This window comes from Onychostruthus taczanowskii, unplaced genomic scaffold, assembly GCF_017590055.1.
Source record: "Onychostruthus taczanowskii isolate IOZ18803 unplaced genomic scaffold, ASM1759005v1 scaffold11, whole genome shotgun sequence".
Lineage (NCBI taxonomy): Eukaryota > Metazoa > Chordata > Aves > Passeriformes > Passeridae > Onychostruthus > Onychostruthus taczanowskii.
The window spans coordinates 3329660-3348210 of record NW_024497629.1 but is presented as its reverse complement, the minus strand read 5'-3'; the positions used below and the strand labels follow the sequence as shown (position 1 = coordinate 3348210).

General features: G+C 39.8%; 1 protein-coding gene across 1 annotated transcript in view; it reads right to left on the bottom strand.

Moving 5' to 3' along the window:
* LDAH (lipid droplet associated hydrolase) overlaps positions 1 to 18551 on the bottom strand; it is a 109682-nt gene that overhangs the window by 25292 nt on the left and 65839 nt on the right. The window contains exon 5 of the mRNA XM_041421902.1: positions 12245 to 12485. Coding sequence (XP_041277836.1) covers positions 12245 to 12485 — 241 coding nt within the window. The remainder of the gene's footprint in view (positions 1 to 12244; positions 12486 to 18551) is intronic.

Genomic DNA, 18551 nt, shown 5'->3' with positions numbered 1-18551 from the left:
AGGCTGTAAAGCACATATTTCCGTATTGGCTTGCTTCTGATAGTACTTTGTCCCTTCACTGATCAACAGCTTTGTAAAAAGCCTTTCCTAGTCTATCTTACTCTTCTGCCAACACAAAATGCACTTTCTCAGCTTCTGCTTTGACAACTGTGAAGTCAAACGTCCACAGTCTGTTTTCAACAGTCAAACTGTTGTTGCTTTTGCAGGTACAAATGTAGGCTATATGTGCATCAGTGTATGAAATGGAGCCAGAAACTACTCTGAGGCCCTGAGGCCAAGTGGAATAGAATGGCTTGTTTCCACAGAATTAGATTTTTCCCCTACCCAAACTGCTTATGGAGATGAAGCATGGCAGTGCTAACTCAACTGAGCCCGAATACTTAGAGAACGCTAATTGGAGAAGGCTAAAACCATACCAGAATTCAGTCACATTATGAACTTTCAGATTTGCTTTTAACTAATATCTGACATTAGGCATGTTTCACCTTTATTTGGGTTTCCTCAATCATTCTATGTTGCATCTGTTCACCTGTTTTGCTTGGTTCTTCTGCGGTAAACTGTCCCTCATTGAGGGTTCTGAAATTCTCAGTGCTACTCTTGTCTATTAAATCAGCATGTATGACACGACAGGGCTGGAAGGGATCTCCACTGGCGTCTTTTTCTTAGGATGAATAAATGGTACTATGTTATTTTCAGCAGGTACTTATGCATCCTGTCATTAGGAAGCACTCAGGATGAAAGTTTCATTATCTTCATAGGAAATCCCATCTACAATTCTGCTCATATCATTAACTAAAATCTAATCTGAATCACTTTTGTTGCAAGGCACTCCATTATATATTACCTCATCTACCATGGACATGTAAGTTAAATTACTGCCCTTCACTTGAAAACTCTTTCTATGTTCTTCAGCTGTCTCCTGTTCAGTCTAAACAACTCTATTTTATACCTGTCATAGGATTCACCTGTTTAAATGTGGGTATCTAATGCTTAATTTTTCTTTCTTCAAAGTCAGACAAAAATACATGGTTCATCTCACCCTTAAGTACTGACCAAGACAGATTAGACAAGTGTTACCTATTTCTCCACTGACTACGGCAGGATTTTAAGTGGATTAGTGAATGAATAGAGCATTATGTTGTAAATGTGTTAAGTATTTCTGTTCTAGCACAGGTGTTACCCTTTTGTGAAAATATGAAGCCAATCTGCCTCATCTTCAAATGCTCTGTATGAAACTGCCATACAATTTCTGCCAATTGCTTTTTCTGCTCTATTACATATATATATTATATATATATATTTATATATATATAAATATATATGTAAAGCAATGCACTGTGAGAAGTAGCTGAACAGTATGTGTTGTGGATTCTCTCCTCCACAACCATCAACCATATTACATATTGCACTTCGGATAGCTCCAAATTTTCTTAGAAGTCCCTTAAATCTATCTGTCATGCTCTGGTGGATGTAATATTCAACAGCTCTCTTGTCTTTAATATGTGAATGCAAAGACAAGCACATCCATCCTCCTCCTTTCTCCCCGCTCTTCTTTCCAAGAGTGTTAGGTCCCTTTATATTGATATTCCAGCCCTGTCAGTTCTCTCACCTGTGTCTGTTAAGACAATTAACTAATAATTTTGATGTTTTTTAGAGGTTTGCAACATGATTTTATTTTCCATGCTTTAGAAAGTTACATGACCTGCACATCACCTGCCACATCTACCACCGTCCAGTAGTCCTTTTCTCCCTTATGATTTTCTTTCTCCACCATAATTTCACATCATTCATAAGCACAAATTTGCTCACAGTGATATACAGAGGGATTTTTTATCTTTTCCCTTGAAGTCATCATCAAGCATCCTTTTGAAACTAAATGTTTCAATGTTAATCACCTTTTCATGGCTAAGGAAGCCAAAGCTCCCATGACACTGGTCTGCTTGAAAGTGCTCCAACCACTGTGCACACTTGAAAATATTCTTTTGAGGAAGCAGAGTGATTTTAATAGCCAAGCCTTATGCCCTGTGAAAAACCTCATTACCCTGTCATTAGTCTCTCACTCTCTACAATTTTTTTCCATACATCTTTCTTTCCCATATTGACACTGCAGCTTCCCAGGACACTTGTGATGCTCTGCCTTACAAAACTATCATTTACTGTCAGGTTTTTTCACAGAATGAATCTTCTATTTCACCATTTGCCATTTAATTTCTATTACTGCTATTACTTCAGACTGTTGTTTGTGTTGGCTAAGGACCACGCAGAGACTGGGGACATCTTTTGTCAGGTGCTGGCAGCAATGACATGGAAAAGCCTGAAGTGATGCTTTCTTCTGTCACACAAGAGACTTCCACAAAACCTCCACAAATTCTTAGTCTCTTTCTTCCAGAACATTTCATTCATGCCTGCCTTAGCAAATCTGCCTCAGCAGGATAATTTCACAATAATCCGTTATCACAAAATGTTTCAGAAATATTTTTAAATATGCACAATGACAACTCTACATTCCCACTCCTGGCCTCTGTAAAGGTAAATTGGACAATACAAAACTAAATTGATAATTTGCCAGTAATTGTAGCCAAAGGAAAGAGTCCCACATGCCTGACTGGATCTTTTTTTTTTTTTCTTTTTGTATCTAAGAAAGAGTTATACTGCATGGGAGTGCAAAAGGTCTGTGTCAAGTTGGCTTCAGCATCTCAGAGGCTACTTAGGCTATCAGGAAAAATAACATTTCTGCTTCACAGATTTTACAGTTTATTTCTAAATTGTTACTGCTGAACATTGAGTTGCAGATATGCACACAGAGTTTTGCTTGTGCTTCCGAGGAACTACATGCAGAGGGAACAAGAATAAAATAATTTGACTTCAATGGGATGATTATTGCCAAAGACTCTCCCATGAACAGAGCTGGGACTGTTCAGACTGGAGAAGTAAAGGCTCTGGGAGATCTTATGGCACATTCCAGTACCTAATGGGGCTGTAAGAGAGCTGACAGGGACTTTTACAAGGGTGTGGAGTAATAGGACAAGATGGAATGGTTTTAAATCAACAGAGAGCAAGTTTAGATTAGATATTAGGAACAAATTTATTACTCTGAGGGTGGTGAAACACTGGAATGGGTTGCCCAGGGAAGCTGTGGGTGCCTCATCCCTGGAAGTGTTCAAGGCCAGGTTGGATGGGGCTTTGAGCAGCCTTTTCTAGTGGAAAGTGTCCCTGCCCACAGCAAGGGGGTCAGAACTGGATCATCTTTAATGTTCTTTCCAAAACAAACCACTCTGTGTGTTGGTGATTTTCATGTGCTGCACAGTTCATCTGAACTTCGACATGCTGCAATACAACTCTTTGAAAAGTCCTTTAAACTCTAAAGCAAAGTTGCTTAAATTGCAAAGTAAAGAATAAATGCTGCATTTGTATCAAAATGACCTGCAAATAGTTGACTGAATTTTTGAAAATAAGTTTACCTCAAGAAATATACTACAATCTGATCACATTTTTTTACTGGTAAGGTGCCTGTCTTACAGTAAGGTTCTTCAGTGAAGTGTAACATTAGTTTCATTTCCAGTTTATCCTTTGCTCTTGAGGAAGCAATCTCTGTCATTCCTCTGAAGGAGTCAGAAAACAGTGGTAAGAACTAATAATACCAAACAGCACTGTAATTTCCTATGAGGAAAACATATTTTCTACCGGTAATTATTGCCAACAGCAATCTTGGAAATATCGTATAACTTATTGTTTAAAACATCAAACAGAAGGAACTGCTTTGTATCAAGGATGACTAATGCAGGAACATGTGCTTCCACACATGCACAGACACATTAGATAAAATGTTGATGTTTAGAGGTTTACAAGATATAAACATTGACTTTGGGGTCTGCTTAAGTTTACACTTGAATTTAGAATGCAAACACAGCAGTTAATGTATAACCATGATGGACATGAATAGGCAGAAACAGCTGCAATTGTTACGGACGAGCTTCTCCAATCTGCTTGGTACTACCGTTGCAGGAAGATCAGAACTATACAAGAAAATCAGTCAGCTGTGTTTGAGAAAGCAGAATAGAGGCTAAAGGCAAAAATAAAAAGTTATTCAACAATTATACCCAGGTGCTTTGCAAACAATAGATGCTTTGTTGGGGAGTGCGAAAAACACTAATTTACACTTGTGATGAAGCATGTGCAGATGAAGTGGCATGCGTGATGGAAAACTGAAATGTCCACAGGCTTAATCCTGCCCAAAGTTACTTTGGAACAACTCCCACCATCTTCAAATGATAAAACTGTCCCTTAGGTAGAAAAATTCATCTCCAGCTTAAGCTCTCACATACCGTGGCAGATGGCTGTGATGCTGGGATTTCTGCCAGCGTCCAGACTTTGGTTATGGAAAGTGTCTGCTCTTACCCTGCAAGAGGGACACAGAAGGGTCTGCTGTAGGTGGAGCTCAGTCCATAAGGAATGGCCAGGATGGACACTGTCCGCAGCAATTCAGTATCTCCACCCTGTGGTTCCTGCCTGAGCTCTATGGGATTACCCTGCTTTGCCAGACAGGGGTCTAGCCTGTGGGTAGCTACATGGAGGTCAGTTTAAGTGCCCTTCTGAACTGGGACCTGGTGCTGATTCTTTCTTGAGGAAGCCTTATGAAATTCAACATCTGACTCACCCATCCTTTGAAAAAGGTGAACCTTCTTTCAACTGGAGTGGCTTTGATTCATAAGAAAGTGGACTTTATACCACTTTGTACTTCATAAACATAATCTACTACTTTTAAAGCTCACTTTAAATAGACCTGACCTTTGCACTAAGCAGAAAGCAGTCTCTTGTGCCACTAGGTTTCCTTAAGAAAGGCCAGCATTTCCTTCCCAGATCCATGAAGATTCTGTAGGAATTTTCTCCTCGTCAATATTGCCATATTAAAGAATTATTGAGTGCTGGTGGACATCTTCATGACAAGGAGCAGCAGCAAAGTGGATTGCCCTATTGTTTTAGCTGATCATAGGAATTAAATCCAAATCAGTGTCCCCTTCAGTGACATGGAATAACAGGTACTAAATTAATTACCAGCTTTGTAAATATAATTTTCAGAAAAAAACTTACTCCAAGACACAAATGTCTAGAGTTTGTCCATGAGTATGGATTTAGCATAAGTTTAAGTGCTTTGCTGGTATTGCATGATGAAGGAGTTTGATGAATCAAGCTAAATTTCTAACCAGTAAACACAAGTTATATCAGAGCCATGAATTCTACTTCAGATATTCCTTGGGGGAGTTTCAGCAGACACGTCTCAGTCAAAATGCATGATGAGCCTACTGCAGAAGGGAGTCCTTGCCCTGAATTCAGGGGGGTTTGTATTGGCCCAGGAAAAATAAAGTGCCAATTTGCAGATGACTGTCTGGCATAGTGTAACACAAAGCAACTGTAGCTGGTAGCACTTCAGTGGTATATACTTATTTTCAACATCCTTTCTGCTTTGTTGATGTTACCTCTTCCTTTTTCATACCATTTGCAACACATCATTAGACTCACTGCAAATTTGTGGGCGTAAATTGTGTCCCTGGGGATGAAGCCTCACCAGGGGTGAATAAACAATCTCCCCTTCCCCAACCAAATCCCAACTGTGCCTCACATTTCATGGAAATGATCAGCAGTTCCACTATCAAAACACTCACGCCTTATGAGTAATATTTATGATGGGAGTTTTTTATGTTGGATTTTCCCCCAAGAAGAAAGAGAGGAATAATTAACAGAAACAGACCAAATGAGAAATTTCCACATTATTACTAGTATTTTCATAAGGCTTTCACAGGAAAGTAAAAGCTTTTGCAAGTAATAAAAGTCCTCATTAAACATCTTTCTTTCTTTTGGAAATGGGGTAAATTATGAAGCAGATTAATAAATAAATAAGACTATAAATACATAAAAGTCATTGCCTTCCTCCAGTAATTTAATATGAGCATCCTACTCTGAAATAAGGAAAAGTTTATTCACTCACAGAAAGAATACAGCAGATGTGAGGTTTTTCCATCAGCTTAAGTGCTGCCTTGGTAAGGTGAGTTGTCCGACTACATTAAACAAACATTTTAGTCAGGCATCACACAGGAAAATAAACAGTAGCAAAGGAAATATGAAAATATTAAAGACTGTTATTCTTTGGCACCTTTTCCTGCAAAGCAGGTGATAAAATATTACTGTGTTTCCACAGGTAAGGAAACACGCTCTTAAACACTTTACAGAAACACATATTACGATCATCACTTAAAATGTCAGAAGTGGATAGGACTCAACTGTGACAGCACACAGGAGGCTGCTGAGAAACACTGCAGGACCAGAGGGTTTTGCACACTGGGCCAGGCAGCTGGGCTACCAAAGCAGCCTTCTGGCAGAGCAAATTCAGAGAGGCAAAAACATCTTGCAGGAGACAGCTGCAGAGTTACCTGATTTCAGGGCAGACTTCTCTTGAAGCCTAATTAATCAGATGTTAGTGAAGAGGGAGAGACTATCTGTTGTATCATTTCTGACTTCTTTCTGTCCCACTGAGCATGAAAGAATGCACACAGGAAGAGAGGAGACCTGCTGAGCTCCACTGTTTTTGCCCACCTGTGATATACTGTGCTATGCTGCACAGATGTAACGTGGTTTAGTTTATGTAGATGGAATTTATGTACCATGTCAGTAATTTCTGTTCACCAGGAAATTTTGTCTGGCTATCCATCATGTCTGAAATTCTACACACATTTAAATATAAAACATCCTTGAAATGGTTTCTGCATTGTAGCCAGAAGTTATCTACAACGTACATTCATCAGAAGAAATAAAGCAATTACTTTTTACTACCAGGACTTGGATTTCCATCAGCCTGGAAAACCAGCCTGAAAATGTCGTGGGCTGGGTTCAAAGATCTGCACAGTTACCCAGTGCCCAGAGTGTAGGGAAAGCTTTTATTCTCCTGCCTACTATGATGGAAGGATGGTAAAGATATAGATGTGGGATTGCAAGGTGCTACCTGAAATCCTTTGTAGTATCAGTTTCGGTCTCTATTTTAAAATGCACTGCATGCACCAGCCTGTCTGGCCAGTGTGGTTTGGGGAAGCTGCTCATGACTAACATACATATATATATTTTTTAGGTTAAACTAGTGACTAAGCAGGTTCAATAGATCAACTTGGTGCCCTGGGATGCAGGTCTAGGTAGAGTTCTGCTGCTGACCAGCTATGTGATGCTGGCCAATAGCTCATCTGTTGTCTTGAACACTGGGTTCCTTTTTAAACATGCTGGTACAGCATTTGAAATAATAAAACCTAGATGAGTACATAATGTGCATATCCTCCTTGGTTGTGCATGCCTCAATGGATGGGTTTTGTTCCATTCAGCATGGAAGGCAGAGCTCTTCTGATTTTGTTCCGTAAAACAAAATAAAACTCAAAAGAACTATGCCTTCTGTGCTGAATTTACATCTGCTCATCATACCTTCTGTTGCATTTTAGTTTAAAAAGCAGAGCAAGAAAGAAAAGTAAACTAAATTTCAGCTATGCAATTATACAGCTTTTTAAAAGATTTTCGCAGGGGCAAAACCTCTTATTTCACCATTTCATGTGGAGATTTTTATCAAGTGTTTATCTAATACCTTAAGCACTGGTCTTTATATCTGAAAAATTCAAGCAGAATAGGTGGAGGTACTGAGTTCCACGAACACAACATGATGCACTGTCCTTACACAAGTATTTTGGTTAGATGGGTATTTCCACAGCACTTCAGTCCCAGATAAAGAACTCCAAAAAATTTTCCACCTTACTTGTCAGGAAATTGAGGTGAAAATGTAAAATGAGTTTTCAAAGAAGGCAGGAAGCAAACAACAGGACTCTCACTAGAAATCAGCAGCTGTAAACTCTAATGCAGACAAAGTATGAGATATCTGACTGTCCTAGCATCAAGGGTAAAAGCTGCATAGAAAATCTGGAACGCATTGTTTTCTGGTATCTGAAGCAAAAAGAACAGTCAGTAGATTCTGAGCGGCATTAACCTCCTTCTGCTTTTGGTTTCTAGTAGAGAGAGCCCCTCTGTGATCAGTAAAATGCATCAGTCATTGCAGGGTGTGATTCGCCTTTCCCACTTTAAAGCCAGCTACTCAGGCAGCATGCTGCTCACAGTGATCAGATGACCATAATGTCACATTTAAAATCTCTCTCATAAATAAAAAGAATTGGAATAGAAGCAGATCTCAAGCCCTGATAACTTCTGAGGCTGAGTAATTCAAACCCAGAATGCTACCTCCCAGTTGGCTTCCTGGAAATAAACTTTCAAAATAACTTGAGTCGTCAATGTAAAAGCTTCTGTTCCATTTTCATAGCAACCAAAGCTTACATTTTACTGGCTTTTGATGTAAATTTATCTCCAAGATGCTATTTTATAGTTGTGTAAAATTTATCCCACAATAAAACCTTTTACTCTCTGGCACCTCAGGGATTTAATTTTGTCATCCTGTACATCTGACAGGGAGAAGCAGGTACTGCTGGGAGACAAGCCTCAATACCTCAGCTGGGACTTGCTTCCTATACAGTCCTGTGGAGTGCCTGAAACTGCCATAGCCCCTTTTTCCTCTGTAAAACAAGGGAAATTTAAACACTCCACATGAAATCTGAATGTTTCCACACTTGGAACAAGACAAAATTTGAAACACAACTCTGGAGTTTTATCTTAATTATTTGGTTTACAACTTCTGTTGGATGCTTAAATTAACTAGGCATCTCTTATTTCCAGCTTTCACTCATGTGACAGCCTAAATGAATCTGAAAGCCTTGTTTCAGGCTTCTGAGGCCCCTCCTTCCCAACCTGCCCCAACAGCACAAAGCAGACCTCCCCCTGCCCCAGGCTGCAGTGCTCCCCTGCTCCCCGACCAGGTTAAACAAACAGGGAGATTCCTCCAGGGAAGTCACAGGTTCAAGATCACAAAGGACCCACCTCATTTGGGCCAGTAAGAGGTTTTTCTTGCTATTGTGCTTATCTGTATCTTCCCTGTCATCCAGACATTAACCTCTGACCTGTGAGCCTGCCTCTTGAAAAAGCTGTGCAGTGTTTACCCATTATGTAATGTCTGTGCTTTTGTGGAAATTTTACAGAAACAAATGGAGGAAGTTTGCCAGTCAAATGGCTGGACAATAAATCCTGTCCCATGTAGATAGAATGGTTTACTGTCACTGTAAGTCTGCTACTGGCATCTGTCACCGAAAAAATGTTTACAAATTTCAGGGCACTGGAGTGCCAAAGTATTCCAGCAGTGCAGGACTATACATGATTTGTAGAACTACCACCGCTGTGTTAGATAGGGGTAGCCTTGTTTTGCTAGCCTGAATAAACAGAGTGACAATGTTTCAGATAAGTCAGGGTCACTAATGTTCAATATTTTTGTCTATTCATCTCCTAAGTTCATAAATACAAGTACCCAAATGCTTGTTTGTTCATTGTAATGCTTTTTCTGCCCTAAGGTATCTTTGCTAGAAGTTAAACCAGGTAAGCAAAGGCCCTTCAGCCCTTTTTGCCTGTTTCTTATAGGTCCTTTATTATTTATACACTGTATGTTCCCATCCTTCCTTATAATCCATCTTCTTTACAGTCCCTGCTGTCTCTTCTCCTTCTGTGCTGTTTCCTCTTTGGGACAAGACATTATATTATGTTCCCTTTCTGGACAGTGTCATCACAATTCCTCTAGCTGTGTAACTGGGGCTTCCATATATCATCATCTATGGAGTCAGAACAACAGAAAGACGTATTTGGATAAGATGGAGGAACAAACATAATTTGGAACAGTGGGACAATAATAGGTAATGTAATTCTTCCTTTCAGCCAAGGGCCTGATCCTGCCACAACTGAATGAAGCTTTTCACTCTCCATGTCAATGGGAGAAGCACTTGGTCTTAGAGTTTTGTTCTAATTACATTTTCAAATCTCATTTCCTTTCAGAAGAGAGAAAACATTGTTGTGACTAAGCTTTGGATGTGGTAACAAATCCCTGGCAGGTTGGTTTGTTTTAACGGATGTATTAGATTTAAGGAAACTTTTACCATCTTTTCTGCCCTTAATCACAGCTTTTATTACAATTACAGTAATGCAACGGAGTTACATGCCAAAGGCAATATGTATATTTTTAATTAGTTGACATGCAACCTTCCTGGAGAGAAGAAACAACCTCATTTGCTGAATGTTTCTGAACTATATCTAGTAATTTATTAGAGGAAAAGGAAATGTTTAGAAAAGCATCTACCACAAATTCAGAGGCTTCAGCAACTCACAGATGAGCAGTCTCATAAGACACACTCAGTTGTTGTGCTAGATTTAGCAAATTTTTGCTGAATGGTAACATTTTCTATTGTCCTCAAACAATAAAAGAGAAGGTTAACAGGCAATATCCGCATGCTCAAAGATTATTAATCCACGCATGTGGTCCTGAGTCACTGGGCTGTAAAACACCATCAGTTTCCAAAGATGCAAACCAAAGGGGAATTCTGCTTGAGAGAGATGCTATCGCAAGCCCAAAAGAACTAGTTGCATCAACAAGGCCTATTTATGCAAGTTTTACAAGACATTGGTTCCCAGGGGTTTTCATTCTGGTAGAATTAATTCAGGCAGCAAACCGAACATAGACAGAGAACTCATCCCATGACTGAAGAGCCTTCAGCCTGGTTTCTTGCCTTAATTACCTTACAGCCAGGACACAGGTCAGACAATGGTACACAGAGGAAATTACAACAGGCTGACAGGCATACATGAACCTGGATCATTCACCTGGGGACTAAAGAGCTCAGAGGGTCAGCCTCCAACAGCAGAACACAAAATCCGTTCTGTTAAATTATTCCTGTCGCTACCATGTGGCCTGGGCCAAACAACACACACAAACAATGGCTGGCCATGCTTTTTTGGAGGTTAACACAGGCCAAGGACCATTTCCAATACAACTCTGGCTGTGTATAACCTGTATTTTAGAGGTAAAAGTTTATCTGTGGGGACCAGAGAAGGATTCCTGGCTTGTGGAGATGTGACCTCACAGACCTCACATACCTTTTTCTGAGACAAAACTATCAAAGGAAGACACTTGAATGCCTTGTGTAGGTATGACTGCATGCTTGCTTTCTCCTTGGTCAACACGAAACTGTCATCAATTAATAGGAACTCAAGCAACAAACTATAGGAGCTCAATCAGAAATGTGTATTATCAACCAGGAGCCTGCTTTTGTCAGGGACAGAGCACTGCAAGGGAGTGATTGTCATTATGTCCAGTCTATACAACAAAAGTGGGGCTGTCCAGGCTGGCAGCACAAACCCATCCTGCTTTTGGTCTGTGCACCATCCTACAGTGAGCCTCCCACACAGAGGCACAGATCCATGAAAGGCACAGCCCCTCACTGCAATTCCAGTTGCTCTGGCACATCTGTTTGGATGATTAGTAAGTAAAATTTAACTGATAGAAGACAGAGCCCAACTGGAAATGTAGGAATGTGTTTTTACTACTATTAATGCAATCAAAACTTCCTTCTTGCTATTATTACTGTGTTAGCATGTCAATTCCATTCCAAATTGTTTTAAACTGTTAACTTACCAAAATACCTGGAGTATAGCAGAATTCACGTTCTGGTTTTCATTCTAAACTTAACATAATATATCTGAAATTATTCTGCTTCTTAAAGTTGTTTCTCTTGTTAGAATGTGCAAAGTATATGTACAATATGCACTGGAGGAGCGTTAATCTTTCTCTTTATGCCCAAAAAAGTGGTGAAATTCAGTGCATAAAGTAACTTCTATGTGTCTTTGTAGGCTGAAGGTCCTTTTCTGAATTTACCAATATTCCAATTCAGATGACAGAGTCTATACAGCTGGCTAAAACAGCTTAATAAAAACAGATGCAAAGAACTCTTTGTGAAACTGATCACTGATTTACATTCACCATCCATTATGAATGAAATGCAAAAAGTAAGCAGACGTAAGTCACGTAAAGTAGATTGTAAAAAGAGTGTTTTAATCACATGAGAAATCATGTCAGTAGTATAGGTCAGTTTGCTTAAGAAATATATATTTTGTGAAAATATTTTGTTATTTTGCTTTTAAGATTTTTTTAAAATTTACTCATATGAGATTTTCCCATGCCCATGGTCTTAATTTTAGAAAAGACCAGATCCGTTATTCCTCAAAACTCATACTTTAATATTAAAAAACTAAATCAACATTTACAAAAATCCCAAAGATGGTTTAACACACTCACCAATGCAGTCGACACTGAAGAGATTTATAGAGGTTGTTATTGAAGACTCATCACAGGTCTTCATCCCCCGCAGCGCAAACCTCACCAGGGAGGCCTTGACTCCCTCGGGCAGGAAGGACAGCAGGTACACGGGCATGTAGAGAGCGTAGCGCAGCTTGCACAGCAGCGGGGTCATGAGCTTCCCCTGCGGGGACTGAGCCATGCGCTCGATGGTCGGGAAGAGCAGCACGGAGCGCAGCACCTGCCGGAGCAGGGAAAGCACGGTCAGGTCAGCGGGGCCACAGCAGCACAGCCCAGCCTGCAGGGCCACGCTCGCAGTGAGTCCCCATCGCAATGACGCTGAGATTCCAGGCACACTGCCCCAAAGGCTGTGTGATGTGCTCAGATTCAAATGTTTAAGACATGAAGCAAACAAGTACACGGTTACAAAATTATGTTTTATGATAAGAAACTCAGGAGGTGAGTGGCCTTCGGAAGCACCAGCAGGAGTAACCCCAGCAGAGGGCAGCAGGCAGGAGCCCTCCGCTCAGTCCCGGCGGGCTTTTTATGTCAGGAAAAGTACACTGCTCTTCATTTCACCTGGTAAACTACTTTCTCTAAGCAAACCAACCAAAGAAATATAAAAATGTCAGCTGCTGTGATGGTAACTTTAAAAACTGACAACACACAGGGTTTTCAATTTGCAGCTCAATTCAGGTAAACTTGGTCAGAACAAAAAGCATACAGCCTCTTCACTACAGTGGGTACACTGGCATAAAATATTGATTTTTAGATCTTATAATGAAACAGACATTCTGAAGGTGATAATTAGTTTGTTATAATAATACACTATAGCCTTAAAATACAAAGAAATTAATTAAAATCACACCCACCCATACTCATCAAAAGTGAGTTAATACATTTACTCATATTTCAATGCTAAGATCAAGCAAATATTCTACAAGAATAACTGCACCTTTTTTCTGGAAATATTGCAATAACTTATACAGGAATAACCCTCAAAGAGACACAGCCTTACTTAACAGAAGTATCAATAAAAAAAGTAAGAGAGGATCTGGATATTGCATTGGCAGATAATAAGGTATAAACAGCTGGGCTTTCTTGGTGACTCAATATCAATAAATATAGTTATATATGTCTGCTTAGTGTGTATCATTCTACGTGTTGCAAATTAGACTATTATTTTTGTAAAATATATTTTACGATAATTTTCTTTACTCCCAGATGAGATGCAGCTAATGTATGCCACTACATCTGTGTGCAGCACTTCTGGTCCCAGCAGCCCTGCAATGGAAGGCAGGGAATGCCACCAAGAGATGCTTACAAAATCTGGGCATTGTAACAGAACAAACTGCAAAAATTCAGGAAATATAACAAAAACACAGAATCCTTTAGATTGGAGAACTGTTAGCCTAGCAGTGCCACATTCACAAATAAACCATGTTCCCAAGTGCCAAATCTATACATAATTTAAATACCTCCAGGGATGGTGAATAAACCACTTCCCTTGGGCAGCCTATTAAGTGCTTGGCAACCCTTTCTGTGAAGGAATTTTTCCTAATATCCAATCTAAACCTCCCCTGGCACAACTTCAAGCTGTTTCCTCTTGTCTTAACACTTGTTCCTTGGAAGAAGAGACTGATCCCCACCTGGCTACAACCTTCCTTCAGGTAGTTGTAGAGCAATGTGGTCCCCCTGAAACTCCTCCACTCTCCTCCCTCAGTCACTCCTCATCACACTTGTGTTCCAGAGCCCTTCCCAGCTCTCTTGTCCTTCTCCGGACACACTCCAGTACCTCAATGTCTTTCCTGTCATGAGGGGCCCAAAACTGAACTCGGCACTCGAGGCATGGCCTCAACACTGTGCAGTACAGGGTGACAATCACTGCCCTCGTCCTGCTGGCCACTGTGTGTCTGTGCTGGTAGCAGGTCACTAATCATTTCCCTTCAGATTATGGGGTCTTCATTCTGCTCACTGTCCATGTCTGGATACTCAGAGAACAATTGGTCAGAGTCAGCTGTTCATCTGCTGGCTCTTCCTGTTTGTTCCCTCATCATTCCCTGCAGCTGGAAGGACAGAAAATACTATCTGTGCTTTTGATTCCTTAACCAGTTGTCCCAAGGCCCTGAAGCCTCTCTTGATTGTCCTTGGGCTGCTTGTTGCAATTTCATTGCTGTCTACCTGAAGAATCAATAATGGATAATAATCCAAGAGCTGTACCAGGGTGGGAAGAGGGGAAGCTTTCCCTTCACACCTTTAACCCGGCTCAGGAAGGCAGCAGGCTGCTGTAAGAAGTGGGTCCATTTCCTCCAGAAGGAGTCTCCTTTGAAAATGACTCATCTTTTTTTTTTTAATGGTAGCAGTTTTTATGGGAACAGGTTGTTGACTGACAACCTCAGCAACACCTTCAAGCCAGGTGAACCATTGTTCTGGTTACTGTTCTTTCAGAGCCTCACACCTGTTACTCCAAGACACCTGGAGAGGTGCAAAAGTCCTAGAGGAGACACACTGGCTCTGCCAGGCAGGAACTTGTCACCACTGCCCCTGTCTCTTAAGTCACTGTGTTCAGCCAGACAGAGAGAGGGCAGGGAAACCTCTGTGTCATGCATCCTTCATCAGAAACCGTACTTCCTACAGAATTTTAAAAGCAGAATTTGAAAGAGTTATTTATATAAAAATAGAGAACTATTTTAATAAATCCTTCTGCTTTCCAGCTGATACTACTTTGGTTTGAGACAAAGAAAAATACCTTCTCAGGGAAATCAATCCTGGGCCTCTTTTTATTAAAGGCAACCCAGCAGCTGAAGTGTAGGAATGCAAAACTTTTACTAAATTACATGGTAGTTTTGTGATATTTCAGCTAGGAGCTGAACCCAAACTGTTGTGATCTAAAGCAGATTTGACCTGCGTTCCCAGGCACACTTTAATCCTTTGACATTGCAGTTTATAGATATAGGATTAGTTGCTTGGATGGCTGTACTAACCACGGAGAAAGCTGCTAAACCTTGGCAGAAAAAGCAAAAACCAAGAAAGCTGTTACCCCGTCCTGTACATTCCTGCATTTCGTAATGATCCACAAATTTAAAAGATGGAGGATAATTTTATTTAATTTCTTTTTTAAACCTTTTGCAGACAATAACAGAAAAATGTAAAATTTGTATTTCTCAAACATTTATCCACTATTTCTTAATTTACTGCTGGATTCCCAAGCCATGATCTTGAAATGTGCATTTGGCTGCAAAATTGCTTAAAAGATTTAGTTCAGCTTATTTGCAACAGAAGTGTAGATATGAGATTTAACCCATTTTGTTATAATGACACATATAATGATAAAAAAAGCATGTCATATTTGTGTCTTGAAATAAATGAAGTAGAACTATTCAGGTAAAATTAAGGAAATTAATAATATTTAAATGCTCACCATCAGTTAATAGTTTTTGGTTTTTTTACTTTTTAAATGCCTTCAATTTATCTATACACAGTTTACACTAGCTGAAATCAGGTAGATGGCACAGAATTATATTCAAGTTAAAATTTTCAGAATTATTATAAAACCAATTATTCTGAAAATAGAGGACACTGCCTATCATAAGCACCACGTATTGTCACAACTATGAAGGATACATAAATACCATTAAATAATGTGGAAAGGTTTAGATATAATGCACAAATATTAACAATATTAGAGAGTAACATTCAGATTCACCTAGTTTAAACTACACCCCATTCAAAGTCCAGTAATATTTATCTGTTAAGCACATGGAAAGGCAGAGAGCTGAGCAAGAGAAGACTCTGGAAACAGAGACTTGAATGGATCCAAGAGCTACAGAAAGTTGGCTGGTGATTTGACTGAAGGCAAACACACCTTGTGTCCAGAACCTGGTGAGGGCTGTACCACCAATCCTTGACTCTGCTTTGGTCAACCCACTAAAAACAGTACAAGTACTCTTAAAGTATAGTGTAATTGTCACTATTGATGATTGTGACAATCAACAGTATTTGTACAACTGGTCAATTTATTTACCAGTTATTCACTTGTCATGCTATTGAACTGCGAGATTTCAACACTCAGGACAGCACTTACACTAAACTTCACTATTCAAGGCATAGATGCTCTTTTGGTTAGTCACCAAGGCAGCTGCTTCTATTTCATCATTCATTTTTAACTCTACATTTCACAGGGCTCAAACCCTGAATGGTTCAAGGGACTACAATCTGATATGGTGTCTCAGAAATTCCACATTTTTTTAAGAACCAAAAGCTAACATAACCTGCAAACTCTTCACATAACTCATGTGGGTGCCAAGGCAGCTCCTACTCCCTTGTCTAGCAGTGTGTATATATCAGAGAGGGAATGAAATGGTGCATGGCCTGAGCATGCATCCAGAGAACAAACCAGCCCAGAATGTTCTGCTCTTGATTCTTTCAACACACACCACAGGAGGAAGGCATGGGGACTTCGGGAGTTTCCCTTTTGACACTGTTTATATATTTCTGTATCTAGAGCAATCAGTCCATTAACTTCAGGAATGTATGACCTGCACAGTAAATTTTAGAACACAGAGGGAAGAAAAACTACTTACTTTACAGGAAAGTGAGCTCTCAAAACAAGGAATATTAAATACTCATTCCGTAACAGCATGGTATTGACCAAGGTGCTTTGTTTAGGAAGGATCTCCAGGGAATATGATTCACTACCCATGATCACTGGTCCATATAAATATTAAAGAATAAAGAAAAGGCTTCTAGCAAGATTCCATACATACATTCCTGTACATCCAGGCTTTCGATTGAGCTTTTATCTAAATCTATCCAAAGCAAGATGACAAAATGACAACTGAGTACCTTCACAGCTGCACTGCACAAAGTTTATGTCCAAACTTGGGTTAGGATTTGCAGTAAAAGTTGCAAGTTCTTTTGTTTTGATTAAAATGAGAACAGAGTACAAAAAAGCCAAACCATTAAATTTACAATAAATTGCTGTTTAACACTGCACAATTTAATAGTCTCAACCACACCAGCAAAGGATTTTTGTAAAATGTTTAAATGGTTTCCTTATAAAAACACTACAAGTATGCAAATTGGATAAAGTTAAAAACACCCCCACAGTAATATTTTCCACTAGTGCCTTCTACTGAATGAGTTGAAATATATTCTTCAGCTACAATTAGAAGTTTGAGTGGGTAATACTACTTGTTTAAGGGACTGGTAAATGACAGTGTTGAGAATGTAAAATCATGCTTAAAAACTGGATGCCACTTACAACCAGTACTCAAAGAAGACTCAATTTTCAGAACAGTTAAGTCCTTCAATGCCAACAACAGGGGGTCAATGTTTTTGAAATCAGCCAGTTTTGATTACAGAAGAAATGCTGTTTGCAGACTCAGTACCTTCAGAGCTCACACAGCCAGGGCCTGGAGAGGGCTGTCATACCATGCCACCTGCTCTTAATACAGAGAGACATTTTGCTAATAGAAATAAAATAGGAGAGAAAAGCAGTCAGGATGGGAAAAGGCAGATGCTGACCAACAGAAAAGAGCAAGAGCCATTTCAAAGATTTTTTTTCAGAGGAGGCTCCAAGTAGATGAATACCCTAATTACAGCCATGCTTTCTCAGTCCTGTCCCTTGGATCTCAGTGAACAGACCGTCCCTGCCCATGACAGAACACAGATATGCTCAGATATCTCTGTCAGAGCCATAAAATAAAAAGACTCTGGTTCACTGAAGAAAAGACCAGAAAGTTAAACTTCCTCAGAAATAAATCACTGGCTCACTCTGCTTTAATAGCAGAAGCAGTGGTTGCTGGAGGCTCTCATTGGCTTTTGAGCAGGGAGATTTTTGGAAAGCACTTGCTCCTGCTGCAGAACCTGTTCTGGATCACCAGGATGGCAGAAATGGTTGATACCATAACCACCACCAAAAAAATCACAAGGTTCAGATCCCACAACATTTATGCATTTCAGATCCTACAGGGAACTCAGACTTCAAATCAGGGGGCAGAAGGAAGGAAACAATCCGTGATGTGTTACATCAAGAGTCATTGCACCATCCGGGGCTCAGTAATGAGTGCTCAAGCATGGCACTGCACCCACACAGCCAGCTCTGGAAAGAAAACAAGTGAGGAAGTTTAATTTAAAATTCCTTCAAAACCCTTCAAAAAGCAAGAGCTGCTTCTCTGTCAAAAGCAGCACTTCTTTTGATATATATTAGGTCACCCCATGTATTAGTTTGTTATTCCCATGTTGTGTTGGCAGAAGAAAAGCTATTATCTGTCAGGTGAAACCTAGTAAATTTCTCAAAGATAAC